The 13,034-nt window shown below is 56.5% G+C and overlaps 1 protein-coding gene across 5 annotated transcripts in view; it reads left to right on the plus strand.

Annotated features, from left to right (window-relative positions):
- The window catches only part of LOC111151968 (plexin A4), a 352,303-nt gene that overhangs the window by 310,682 nt on the left and 28,587 nt on the right, over nt 1–13,034 (plus strand). For 4 of the 5 annotated variants that reach the window (XM_022510220.1, XM_022510218.1, XM_022510219.1 and 1 more), the window contains 4 exons: nt 10–152; nt 7,429–7,697; nt 10,032–10,098; nt 10,862–11,008. In XM_022510220.1, coding sequence (XP_022365928.1) covers nt 10–152; nt 7,429–7,697; nt 10,032–10,098; nt 10,862–11,008 — 626 coding nt within the window. Of the gene's footprint in view, nt 1–9; nt 153–977; nt 987–7,428; nt 7,698–10,031; nt 10,099–10,861; nt 11,009–13,034 lie in introns of all 5 variants that reach the window. The other variant, XM_022510217.1, reaches the window with a different exon arrangement.

The raw sequence follows: 13,034 nt of genomic DNA on the forward strand, positions 1-13,034 counted from the left end.
TTGTGCCAGCTTTTGCCGAGCTACAGACGGACATCCACGAGCTGACCAGTGACCTGGATGGAGCCGGGATCCCCTTCCTGGACTACAGAACCTACACCATGCGGGTGCTGTTCCCCGGGATCGAAGACCACCCGGTGCTCCGGGACCTCGAGGTGAGAAGCAGGTGTTAGTGTGGAGAAAGGTATTCGTGAACTTCAAGTATGGCCCCTGGGAAAGCTGAGGCCAGGGAGGGGGACATGACTGGCTCGAGGCTTCCCCTACTTGCCGGCTCCAGCCAGCCGGTCCCTCTGCAGGAAATGGGACCAGGCCAGGGAGGCGCTGAGCAGAGATGGGTGTAGGTCTGAGGTAAGGGTCATGGATCCCCTGAGAATTGAATGGAAGTTGAAGGAAAACCTATACTGATGCACAAAAACCAGACAGTGTCATGAGTTCATGGCCCCCCGTTTAGGAAGCCACGATGTAAGGGATTTCCCCATGTAGCTGGTGCCCAGTGAATATATGTGGGCAAGATAAGAAATGTGCTGGGAAGGGAGGTGGGAGCATGCATGATAAGAACATCACCATCTTTTGTACCAGCAGGACCTCATCTTTTGAACATTTTTATCCCACTTACTGCCTAGCATAGTGTCTGGCTTATACATATATTCATATTACGCTTTGTTCCAAAAGGGATTTGGGATGACTCATAAAGATAAATATCAGAGGAAAGTGAAAAATACAAATGAGGAAACCAGGGCAACATAATAATCACAAGGAATAATCGCCATCAGTGGACGGCTCACCAATCTCCGGGTCCGGTTTTAAGGACTCCTCGTGTATGTGCTGATTTAATATGTCACAAGCAGGTTGAAGACAGTGCGCTTTCGGGGCAGCCATGCTAAGGATTCTGGGAACTCCGGGGCCACCTGCTGGGAGGGGGCGGGGCCGGGATTGGAGTCCCGCAGTCAGACTTCAGGGTTGGTGCTTCCCACGACGAGACTTTGCCCGTCGCTGTCCGTGCCTCAGGGCTCTGGACCCTTATTAGGATGGATCAAAAAATCTCCAGCCAAATCGACAACAGAGAATCAGACTAATTCCAGGATTTATAGCATCTGTAACATCACAACAGGCCCATCGCTCAGCGGTCGCACAGTTTTGCAGGTGCTGACCCCTGTGGGAACGTCTGCGTGGGCTGTCCAGGGGGCTCTGGAGGCTGTGCCCTTCCATAGGCAGCAGAGCAAGGCCCCAGGGACTCCGGGGCCCACATGCATTTCTCCGTAACTGTTTGTTGAATACAACATGTGCCCATGTGTGCTTCTCTGATGAGCTCACGGGCACTTCTGTGTGGAGGAGGGTCCCACAAGCTCCTCAGTGGATGGACATCCAGAGGCACTTCCAGAGGCCATAGGTGGTAGGCTCTGTGTCCCCACTGAGAATGTACCTTTCCCTCTGTCTGCACGTCTGCTCATGTGTGCATAGCTAGGTATACGTGTGCGTCATGTATACAAATGAGAACATCGTCTGTATCGTGATGTTCTATCCATTCCCTTGGTCTCACCATGTTGCCTGTGCCCTCTCTCATTCTCATTCATTTTCCTTGTCCATTTATCATTTCTCCAGCTTCATTTTTACCGGCTTCAAAATCCCAGGGTGTTTAGCCCGCTGAAGACTATGAACTTTCCATAGGCATTTGCCTCTCCAGAGATTCCCAGACTCTCAGGCCAGGCTTGGCACTAGTTTCACACACACTGAAGGGCAATACACTCCCAAGAACTGCCCAGGGCAGTGGCAGGGGAATTATAGGGTTCATTCTCCCATAGGAATTCATGGGCATTTGTGCAGGTTGAATACTGCAGTACTCCAGATGGCATCATTCATATGTGACACCTCTTGGAGTTGTTCAGTGCACAACCTGCATCACTATCTACAGCAGCCCTGTTCCCTGAGGACCAGAATACAAATGATTCCTTCCCTTTGCCCTTCTGCACTGTACCAACACTCTTGCTGAAAACTGGTGGAGTCCCCACCTAGCTATACTTCTCCAGGCTTCCCTCTAAGGTCAGTTTCCTGTGAGAAGTAAGACGGGGACGGCTGCCCAACTCCTAACCTTATTCTCCAGTGAGGCACACAGCCAGGATCCCAGCTCAGCAAGCCAGACCCAACAAACATAAACGCCCAGCGCCCTCATCCTTGCCCTCAGAACCTTGCGTGGAGCCAGCTCCCTGCTTCACTGTGCTGCTCTGGGCCTATCTGCCTAGCTCCCTGACACAAGACACGCCAAAACAGAAGCTTCGGGGGCAACAGACCCTACTCTGTGCCAGAAAACTCGAAGAGCTCTGGTTCAGCACTGTCTTAGAGGCTCATTTCTCGACTTCACAGTGACACCACCTACCGCATGAGCTGAACCCATAGGAGGGCACCCCCAGAGCCGCACCACCAGGGGTCACTGCCTTCCCCTCGTCCATCTGTCTGTCACATGTCAGATGAACCCATTCCCAGGAGGGCCACAGAAGAAGGCCTCTGAGAATCAGGGCTGCTGCGTCATAATCCCGTGAGCAGCCTGGACAACTGACTCCGGGTGGTTCAGTGCACAAGCACGGATTGCGGGTGGATACCCCGCCCCTGCCCCATACTGTTCCCATGGCCCCCGTTACACATTATGTCACGTCCCACCATGACCATGACCTTATTCCTCACCTGGCGTGTTAACATTTCCCCTCGAGAAGACCGGAGACTTCTCCCTTCTTCCTGGCCTTCTTCCCAAGGGGAGACTTTGAGTTCCCACCTCCTGCTCATGAAGGAGTTAGCAGGCGCCTTCACAGACTCCCCTGAGTTGGAACCCACAGCATGGCCATTTGTCAGGCACAGGCTCTGAATCAAACAGGTCACACAGGTCCAACAGCTCACAGAGCTTTTCTTGTTTTCGAATTGCGGTAAAATACGCCTCACAGAAAATAAACGATTTCAATGATTTTTACACATACGGCTCCGTGTCAGTGAGTACATTCACACTGTGGTGTGACCGTCCCCTCCACCTATCTCCAGAAGGGTTTCATCTTGTCCCAATGAAACCCTCTCCCCATTAAACACTAACGCCCCATCCCCTCCCCCAGAAACCACCATTCGACTTTCTTTCTCTATGAATCTGACGGCTCAGGGCCCCTCATGTGAGTGGAATCATAGAATATGTATCCTTTTGTGACTGGTTTACTTCACTTAGCAAGTGTTTTCAGGGTTCGCCTGTATTGTAGCATGGGACCGAATTTCTTCGCTTCGTAAGCCTGAATCATAGTCCGTCCTACGTGCGCCCTACGTTTTGTTGATCTGTTCATCTGTCAGCGGACGCTTGGGCTGCTCCCACCTCTGGGCTCTTGTGGTGCTGCTGCTAAGGACATGAGTGTACACGTGTCTGTTTGAGCCCCTGCTCCCAGTCTTGCGGGTATATACCCAGGACGGACGGCTTTTCGTCTCCATGAAACTCACTAATGGACCGGCCCACTTTGGCCTGGGGCTATATGATGTCCAGCATCCCAGGCAACATCCAGGGATCTTGCCTGGATTGTTCTTTTCCAGTTTGTTTCCAGCCCCATCTTACCACTGGAATAGTCTCTCCCCCTTGGCTTTCTGAGTATGGAAATATTCCCAGAGAAGCCATTGACTAATTTACAGCAACGTTTCCTGACATTTTCAGCCATGGGGCTAGTGGCCCACTGGCTGGGCGTGAGCGGTAGATGTGTGAGAAGAAGGAGGTGTTCTCTGGCTTTAGTCTATCCTGGACATGGGCCACCAATCCCCCCTCTTTTGTGACCATCTGGGGAAGGCCAGGCAGGTGGGGAAGGGGCTGTCTAGGCACTGGACGCACACTGATCCTTTATTATTATTTTTTTAAGATCTCATTTATGTATCTGAGAGAGACAGTGAGCAAGAGAGAGCACAAGCCAGGGGCACGGATGGTTTAAAAACAGGGAGCAGACAGAAACCACCCACCGCATTCTCAACCTGTCCGTGTCTCCTAAACTCTAACCTGTTGGGTTACAATTAAAATTTACTATCCAGTTTTATACTCACAGGCTTCAACTAAATTATCGAACCATCTGGTGAATAGAGAAGGTCTTGTTTCAGAGTGGCATTTGCCTGGGGAGGAGGGGGTGCCAAGTTACAAAGGGGAATTGTTCTGGAACTCTCTACCAAGATACTTCACTTCCATCTCCATGTTCATAAAATGGGGAGAAAATTCCTACCTCCGGCATCCCTGGACCCGGGGCCAGTGCATTCGATCTCTTGGAAACTCCTGGGCACAAGGGATCGGTGAAAGGCAGCCCGTGGAGTAAGAGAGGCAGGTAATAAAACCACTGTCAAGTGCACACTGTGTGTGCCGAGCACTTTACATGCATTATCTTATTTAATGCTCGTAAAACATTATGAAGGGGGCTCCCGTGTTCTCATTTTACAGACAAGGCGATCGAGCCCGGAGGTGACAGAGCTTTCCTCCAAGTAGGAGTCGGTTTGTCTCTCTGATTCTGAAACTTGGGCTGCTGAGGGTAGGTTGTGGTCCTGTAGCTGCCTTGGCTGTGCCTTCCTTCCCGGGGCTCCAGGCCTTGATGCCCAGACGGCGCGTGCAGCAAAGCCAAGTTCAGAGCACGTCCCCTCCCCAGACGGGCCACCTGGCCAGCCCTCTGTCCTCTTCCTCCTCTCCAGGGGTCCCAGTGCCAAACCTGGTCATGGCTCCCCTGCCCTCAATGGCCAGCCTGAGCTGCCAGGAGGCCCTGCAGGGTGGGGGGCTCAGAGCTGGCTCTGAGTCACCTCCCAGGCCCAGGGGTAGGACTAGTTGTGGTGAAGGATGGGGAGGATAGATGGGGACTCAGGAGCCAAACAAACTTGGGTTTGGAAATCCAGCAGGTTCCTGCACCTGCCGGCTGCCCTTGGGATTCCTAGAATGGCGTCTATGAGGGGCTGTTAGGAGGGCACACTCACTCTTGCAAGGTCCTTAGCAGGCTTCGATGGAGCCGTGAGAACAGTGAGCAGGACTGTGCACTGTGCCTCGCGGGTGCCAAGGGGTGACATTCTCTCTCAGCAGGACGAGTTGTGGAGATGTTGCTCTGGGGGGATTGAAGGACAGAGCAGGTAAAATGCGCTCACATGTGCCAGGGGCAGTCCCAGAACTGGGAGGGAGGTCAGCGGGACACACAGACACTGGGTACACGGAGGCCGGGCTGGCAGCAAAGTGAGGCTGCCTCTTTACCAATGTCTTCCCTTGCCAGCCCCTGTGGAGTGGGGAATGGGGGTTGGGGGGCAGGCAGTGTGCAACCGTAGGGAGCAAGGAGTTTGCCAGGGCTGGCCGTGCAGAGAGCCGAGACACGCTGAAGCCAGGTCCTGGCTCCAACCAGTTCCTGTCTCTCTCCAGAGAGCTGCCTTCCGACAGTACCTTCTGAGGGGGCCTGCTGCTCACCCACCAGGGGCAGGCCTAGGTCCAACTGATCTCCCACCAGGGCCCTGCCCTGAGCCTGGAACACAGGGGAGCTCAGTGAGCAAGTGGCACGAACATTTCAGATCTGCACCTGCCCCCTCCTCAGACCCAGACCCGGGGCAAACAGGGATTCTCTGGCTGCCCATCCTCCCCAGTTTTAAGCTTCTGGGGTCAAGGGGGATGACAGTTGCTAGTCAGTAAACACAGCTGTGTGTCAGGCTTCTGACACACCGTCTCCTTCAGAACTCACACCAGCCCCTGAGATGGTGTGATGTAGCACCTACTGCCCGGGCACACGGCCTGGCCCTGACCCTTGTTTCTCTTGGGATCTTGGGCAAGTTCCCCACAGTCGTGAGGCCCTGGGATAATAATGGTACCTGCCTCGTAGGAGGTCGTGTGGCATAAACAAGTCCGTGTTTCTCAAGCACGTAGAAGAGCACTCAGCAGAGTTAAGACCTACACACACATCAGCTGTTGAAGGAGCGGTGTCTTCTCAGGGTCCCCAAACTAGTATATGGCTGTAACAGTTCACCCAACCCGCCGACCAAAACTGTGTTCTGCACTGTCGCATACGGCCGCTTCTTCCCAGAGACCCCTGGAGGGGAGACGCAGCCCTTGACATGGCATCTGCTTTGGAGGTCCCTGCCCCCCCCAACCCCCCACTCCGTGAAGGGTGCCCTACTCTCTTCTCAGAGGGCTTCCCCTTGTTGCCGGAGGCTCTGCTTTACTTGGTAAGCAGCCTTTTTGCTTTAATGGAAGAACCCACACAGAGCAGGCAGTGCACACGTTGGCAGAACCCAGCTCAGAGCGTTTTCCCTGAGTGAACACAGCCATCCAGCCAGCACACAGATCAGGAAACCGAAGGTTACCAGCCCTCCCCAGAAGTCCCCGAGTGCCCCCTTCCCGTCCCCCAGAATCACCACTTTCCTGCCATCGTTGATGGTTTTTTAAAAATCTTTATTTAAAGGCTACTTTACGGTTCGCCCTCTTCTTTCTGACTTCCATCATTCAATGCCGCGAGAGGTACTCCTGCTGCTATGAGCAGCGGAAGGCCCTTCCTTCCCGCGCCTGTGTGGCTTCCTGCTGGGCGATATGCTGCAGTTCCTGGAGCCATTCGCTGTCACTGGGCAGCCGGCTATTTCCAGTCTGGGGCTGTGATCCGCAGAGCTGCTGTGTCCCCGTGCATCTCGGGGATGCGTCTTCCCTCCCTTAGCTCCGTCGCTGGCTAGTGTGTACGGAGCGGACGGTGCCCCCTTGCAGGTGCCTCCCGATGAGCAGAAGATGCGGGCAGGAAGACAAAACCTTCCTCCTCCCCTTTCCCTGGGTCTCAGAGGAGTTTCTGAGAAAACATTAGTCACTGGAGTCGATCAGGGAGCACCTGAGAGACCTTCGGGCTTAGTCTTCCCCTTTCTGTGTGGGTGAATGACCCAGGCCCCCAGAGAAGTTACTGGACTTGCCTGAGGTCACACAGGGCAGTGGTGACAGAGCCTCGTGGACCCCACACATCCTGACTCTGAGGCCACTGGTCTGTTAACGGGATCCACGCAGCCAGAGAAGGGTCAGCATCAGGTTGGCTGGAGGCTCAGGTGTGGTGATCCCTCTCCCCACTGGGGTCACCCGCGGCAGCCCCCGACCCCCACCTCCTGAAGGCCCCCCGGGGGGTGCGGTCTGTGAGGCTCATCTGCCATGGTGCAGGGCCTCTGACCAGCTGTGGGTCCCTGCCAGGGAAGAGCGCAGGCTCCCACGTGGGTGGGGATCCCTGCATTGTCATGATGATGCGCCTCCCCGGGATCAGCTCCGAACCAGAGGCCATGAGCAGCCGTGCGGGTTAAGCAAACTGCGCGGTGCCCGGCACCCGATGAGGCCTTGGTGCCGCTGGCCAGCTGGGCTGCGGCCTGAGTGGCGGTGGGGTCCGCGGGGCGCACAGCTGACCCCGGGCCCGGCTGGCTATCAGGACCTCCCCCCCTGGGGCTCGTCCGCAGGTTCCGGGCTACCGGCAGGAGCGCGTGGAGAAGGGCCTGAAGCTCTTCGCCCAGCTCATCAACAACAAGGTGTTCCTGCTGTCCTTCATCCGCACGCTGGAGTCTCAGCGCAGCTTCTCCATGCGCGACCGCGGCAACGTGGCGTCGCTCATCATGACCGTGCTGCAGAGCAAGCTGGAGTACGCCACCGACGTGCTGAAGCAGCTGCTGGCCGACCTCATCGACAAGAACCTGGAGAGCAAGAACCACCCCAAGCTGCTTCTCAGGAGGTGAGGGTCGGGCCCGGGTTGGGGGGGGGGGGGGGGGGACGTAGGTCAAGGAGAGCCCACTCGCCTGGATCTTGGGCCTCCTGGGGACATGGGGGCAAGGCTCCCAGAAGGAGCCACCAAGGCCGCCCATGTCCTCTGGGAAGAAGCTGTCCCCACGGCCCGTCTGTTTCTCTAGTGCCCTGCATCTGCTCTGCCTTCTTCTTTCTCTCTGTCCTTCCACCCCCCGATTATGACCTTCCCACTGGAGTTACTCTCCCGTGGACTCTTCAGGGGTTGTTTTTCCATCCCCTACCCTTACCTACACCAGAACATGAATTAGGAGAGATACCCCCAGGCCTTCTGTCTTGGGAACCCGCCACAGCATCTCAAGATGGGAGAGTTCAGCCCTGGCAGCTCTCCCTGCTGTCGGGGACCAACCCCGGAGCCTCACCCCGGAGCCTGTAGGTAATGCGGGCTCTCCGGTCCCAGCCCACACACAGTGGGGCGGAATCGGTAGGCTCCCGAGAAACCGCGGTGCCGAAGGTCCGCTGGGGTGTGAGAAGCCCTGGGCCAGCCAGTGTGTCCTCACCTGACGCACCTACTGGAGGCTCTGCGTGGGTCTGGGGACGCTCCACCACCCCCCCACACTCAGATGCCATACTGTGGAGACCCGAATAGCCACATGTGGCCACCGAGACCTATCCCGTGGCTTCGGCTTTATAGGACAGTGACTCCCTGACTCCATCCAGGCTGCCACTCACATCTGCCTCCTCCTGGAAGGCCACTTCTCATCTAGGCTGTTAGTGCAATGCCTTTAGCCTTCGCACGGACAAAGCTGGAAAGCTCCCATGTCCAGCCACCACGCCGCGGTGCCGTCTGCCTCTGCCTCTTCTGCCTCCCATCCTCGGTGTCTGGGTCCGAGGCGGGGCCTTCTGCTTGGGCCAAGTGGCTCTATTTGGCTTTCCGAAGTGTTTACCTCGGGCTTTTCCCTGTGCCCTGGGCATCCGCCGGCACAGCTGCTGAAGGTTGCTGCGCATCGGAGCAACCATCCAGCTCCGGAAACAGCGAGGTAGATCATTCTGATTTTTGTTTTACTTCCACCACACAGCCACCCACCGGCATCACGCTGGGGTTGCCGCTGCCTGCCAGAGCTCCCACCGACAATTGCCCGCCGTGGCCTCGCTCTGGATCTGCGCGTCTCCTGCCTCTTGTTTTCCACCCGCTCGCTCCCAGATGCTGTCTCTGCTTCTGCCCTCCTCCATCGCCCTTTCTTCCTCTTGCCCCTGGCTGGCCCCCTCACTTCGACAGTCTTCCTTCTCATCTCCTCCTACTTTGCTGTGGAGCTCACAGCCGCCCAGCTGCCGCGGGGCTCCCGCCAACTGCAACTTCTGGGTCTGGCCAAACATACCTGGGCGGGCCCCTTGCTCTCTGGAGCTGGCCCAGGCTGAGCATGAGTTTGAGTCTCAAAGAGTTTTCTCTACATGGATGCAACCCGAAGGGTCTTTTGGCCCCACCCCTGCTGCAACAGCGGCTTCCCTTCCAAGGTAAAAGGAGAAGTGGACTTAGGTAGCAGCACAAAGAATGCAAATTAGACACAAGAAGGCACTTCCTGTCATTACAAATGACACATGAGCAGGGTTCCCAGGAGGAGTTCCAAAGGACTCTGAGGTAGGATAATTTGGGCATTGCTTAGGATGAGTTAAGTACGCAGGTTTAATCTGCGTCAGCTCTGGGAGTCTTTCGCTCTAGGTGATGGGGTCAGACGAATGTATCTGGCCTTTGTCGCCTGACCCACTCCTCCTGCCACCTTCCTATCTGTGCCCTGCCAAATTAGTATGACCCCAGGTTTTTCAGTTTTCTTCTCTCGCCCACCCACGGGAACTAGAAAGTTCTCTAAAGCTGTCCTGTTCGATGTGGTGACTGCACGCTACACATGCACATTCAAATGCAGATAATGAAAGGTGAAGAAAATGTAACATTCCACTCCTCAGGCACACTAGCCACATTTTGAGTGCTCTGTGGGCACCTATGGCTGGTGGCTTTGCCACTGGACAGCTCGAGAGTTCATCATCAACACAGAGAGCGCTGACGGACAGAGCTACTCCCGCACTTCCCTACCGGACACCCAGCTGGGAGCCCAACACCAGAAGGTTGTCTCCTGGCTCCGTAGGCCAGGAGGCAAAGCTTGTCTCATCACCCTGGGGTTTCTAGGAGTCAGTGGAATTGCAGTATTCTTTAGGATCTCAGGATTTGGCCCAAAAGTCGAAAGCAGCAAAATCAATGCAGAATCGGTCCCTTGCCTTCCCAGTTCTTGGCCTCTGACCAGCTGCTTCTGTCTTTGTCTTGCTGTGACAGGACTGAGTCAGTGGCCGAAAAGATGTTGACCAATTGGTTCACTTTCCTGCTCTACAAGTTCCTCAAGGTATGACTGGATATGGAGGTATCATTGGCGCTCCAGCTTCCCTGCACACCCTGAAGCCCACATTCCCCAGGCCTAACTCCTAGAACCCCACCAGGAAATGTAGTCCCCCTCGTCACTTTCACTGTCACCAAGGGGGCAGACTCCCAACCGTCTCAGGAGACCCCCGCCCTGTCAATCCTGGTGTGAAAGACAATCCCATCCCCAGGCCAGGGGGAGATGAGCCTATGAGAGGACCCCGTGTGAGTCCCGAAGCCAAAGTCCCCTTGTACGCTCAAAATGGTTCATCCCTTAGTTCCCTGCTTTCCCTGTTCCTCCCCTCCCGCCTCTCCCAGCCCCAGACTCCCCCAGGCTGATCAGGGTCCCCGAGCAGGGACCACATTTATGTGTGGCAGCAGCTAAGCCGCCCATGTGCCCCAGAGGTTGAAGAGCTCCCTGACTCCGATTATAACCTTGCTTCCGAAGGACATTGCACCCCCGGGGCACAGACCTCTGTCTCCTGATGGGCTGCGGAGGAAGTGGGTGGAGTGGGGTGGGGAAGAGAAACCGAGAGGGGACAGGAGGCAGGGAGGTGAAGAGGAGAGGGCAGACAGAGAAAACAGGTGTCCAGAGGGCCAGGAGAAATGGGCATCTGAAGGGGGAGCTGACAACAGAGGCCGGGGAGCAGGAGAGAATTGGAGCAGAGGAGTGGAAAGCAGCCCTTCGAGAAACGGGCTCCAGGAGGTTGGTCCAGAGTCCGCCCAGCACGGTTCTTCTCTGCGTGCAGGAGTGTGCCGGGGAGCCTCTGTTCTCGCTTTTCTGTGCCATCAAGCAGCAGATGGAGAAGGGGCCCATCGACGCCATCACAGGAGAGGCCCGCTACTCTCTGAGCGAGGACAAGCTCATCCGCCAGCAGATCGACTACAAAACCCTGGTAAAGCAGCCTCGCGGCTTTGCCCTGGGGCCCCGGTAACGGGGCTGCGGTCCCATGCAGTCCCTGCCCAGCAGAGGGGATGGTGGAGATGCTGAAAATCCACCTGGCCTGGTTGACCTGCTACACTGGGCCAGCCGGGTGTCCCACCTGGGACTGTCACCCCAGACTCCCCCAGGACCTCCACACCAGAGCACCTGGATTGAGGGACCAGTAGCTGAGGCACGTCTGAACGACACTCCAGGGACCCATGTGGTTCCAGACCAGCGCGCAGAATGTGGGGTCATAAGGCCTTGCCGCAGCTGGCTGGCTGATTGCACTGAGGGAACTGCTCATCGGCTCCCCCCGGGGTGGGGCAGGGGCACTTCCAGGCAGAGCAGGTGGGGGCCCGAAGGAGAGGAAACTGGAAAGAGTCCCTCGTGTTTCAGGAGCCCACCTCTGCCCTCCGGTCTAAGTTCAAATACACCCACACCCCAAGAATGTGAGGCTGGATTGGCCTACCGGTCTTTGTCCAGGGAGTGCGGGGCTTCCCTCTGCCAAGGTTAGACCCCCTCTTCCAATAGCAGCTGTCACCCCAGGAGGCAGCCAGGCTCAGCGCGGAGGAGCGTGAGGTCTGGGCAGGAGCCCTGACTGCTTCAGCAATGGGGTGATTTGGGGCAGGTGCCTCAACGCCTCGACTTGGGGTGTGTTCATCTGAAAAAAAAGGAGGGTAACACTAGAACTTATTTACACAGGGATAGTAATAGTGCGTACCCCCAACGTTGTCCGGAGGATGGAATAGGGCAAGGTGTGCGAGGCAGGGAGCACCGAGTAAGCGGAGGCCCTCCACCGCTTTCCCGCCGCCGCGCCCTGCCTGTCTGCCATGGTCCCTCTGGGCCTGGCACTCACCCTCACTCTCACCCCTGGCTCTTGTGGACAGAGGTGTGATTTCCCACCAGGCCTCCACTAGGAAAGCGGAGAGGGCGTGAAAGGAAGGAGGTAGACTATAAGCTAACAGGTGTTGGCGATGACACATGGGAGGTGCCCAAGATGGGGGTGGTGCGGACAGAAGACAGATGGGATTTAGATGTATTTATGGGATTATGGGAAGGGGGGCCTGGTTGGCCCAATTAGTTAAGCATCCAACTCTCGATTTCGGCTCAGGTCAGGATCTCAAGGTTGTGAGACTGAGCCCCATGTTGGGCTCGCACTGGGCGTGGAGCCTGCTTTAGATTCTCTCTCCCCCTCCCCCTCTCTTTCTAAAAAAAAATAAATCAATAAAATAAAAGTGCTTATGGGGAGATGAGACCCACACAGGCCAAGACAGGGCAGGGCTGAGCTGGGCTGAGCCGGGCAGGAGCGGTAAGACCCAGGGTGAATCCCAGACCCCAGGAGAACAGGGAGACGGTCCCTCCTGGCTGAGAATGATGCAGCTGGGATGGCTGGGGGGTCCCAGTGGGCTCCCCTAAGGCGGTTTCAGAGGAGCAGCTGTGAATGGGGACCTTGCTTCCTTACAGTCACGTTCTGCTCTGGAGGAGAAAGTTAGAGGCTCTGATTAAAATGAAAAAGGGGGGTGGGGGGGGGAGAATCTTCCCAAAATAGAGACCAGGATAGATTTTTAGTGCTCTGGAAGTACCTCTGAAACGTCTCCCGCCTGATCTCCCCGCACCCCTTCCTCTCCCATCCCACCCGCGGTCGCTCAGTACGGAATCCAGTACCGTGAGCGGCAGCAGTGCCCTGTCCCTGCAGCAGCATCCTTTCCTCGGGAGGCCAGGCTGCTTGCAGACGGTGGGACTTCCCACCCGTGTGAGGAACTGGAGTGGGCCGGGGACCCAGCCTTCGGGCGGACAGCCTGGGGAGGGGAGGGGGAGATCGTGCTTGTTCCGCCCAGGGAAGACGCTCACGCAGGGAGGTGTAAGGCCACCTCGGGCCTGAGAAAGGGACTCCAATAGGCGGAAGGGGAGCAGCCCCGGGCTGCTGAGGGGGGAGAGGAAGGGAGGGAAAGCTGGAGGAGCTCTGAACAATTTGGGCCAACTGATGCTGTCGCTGT

Source organism: Enhydra lutris, unplaced genomic scaffold (genome assembly GCF_002288905.1).
Source record: "Enhydra lutris kenyoni isolate GAN:26980312 unplaced genomic scaffold, ASM228890v2 scaffoldscaffold27, whole genome shotgun sequence".
Classification (NCBI taxonomy): Eukaryota; Metazoa; Chordata; class Mammalia; order Carnivora; family Mustelidae; genus Enhydra; species Enhydra lutris.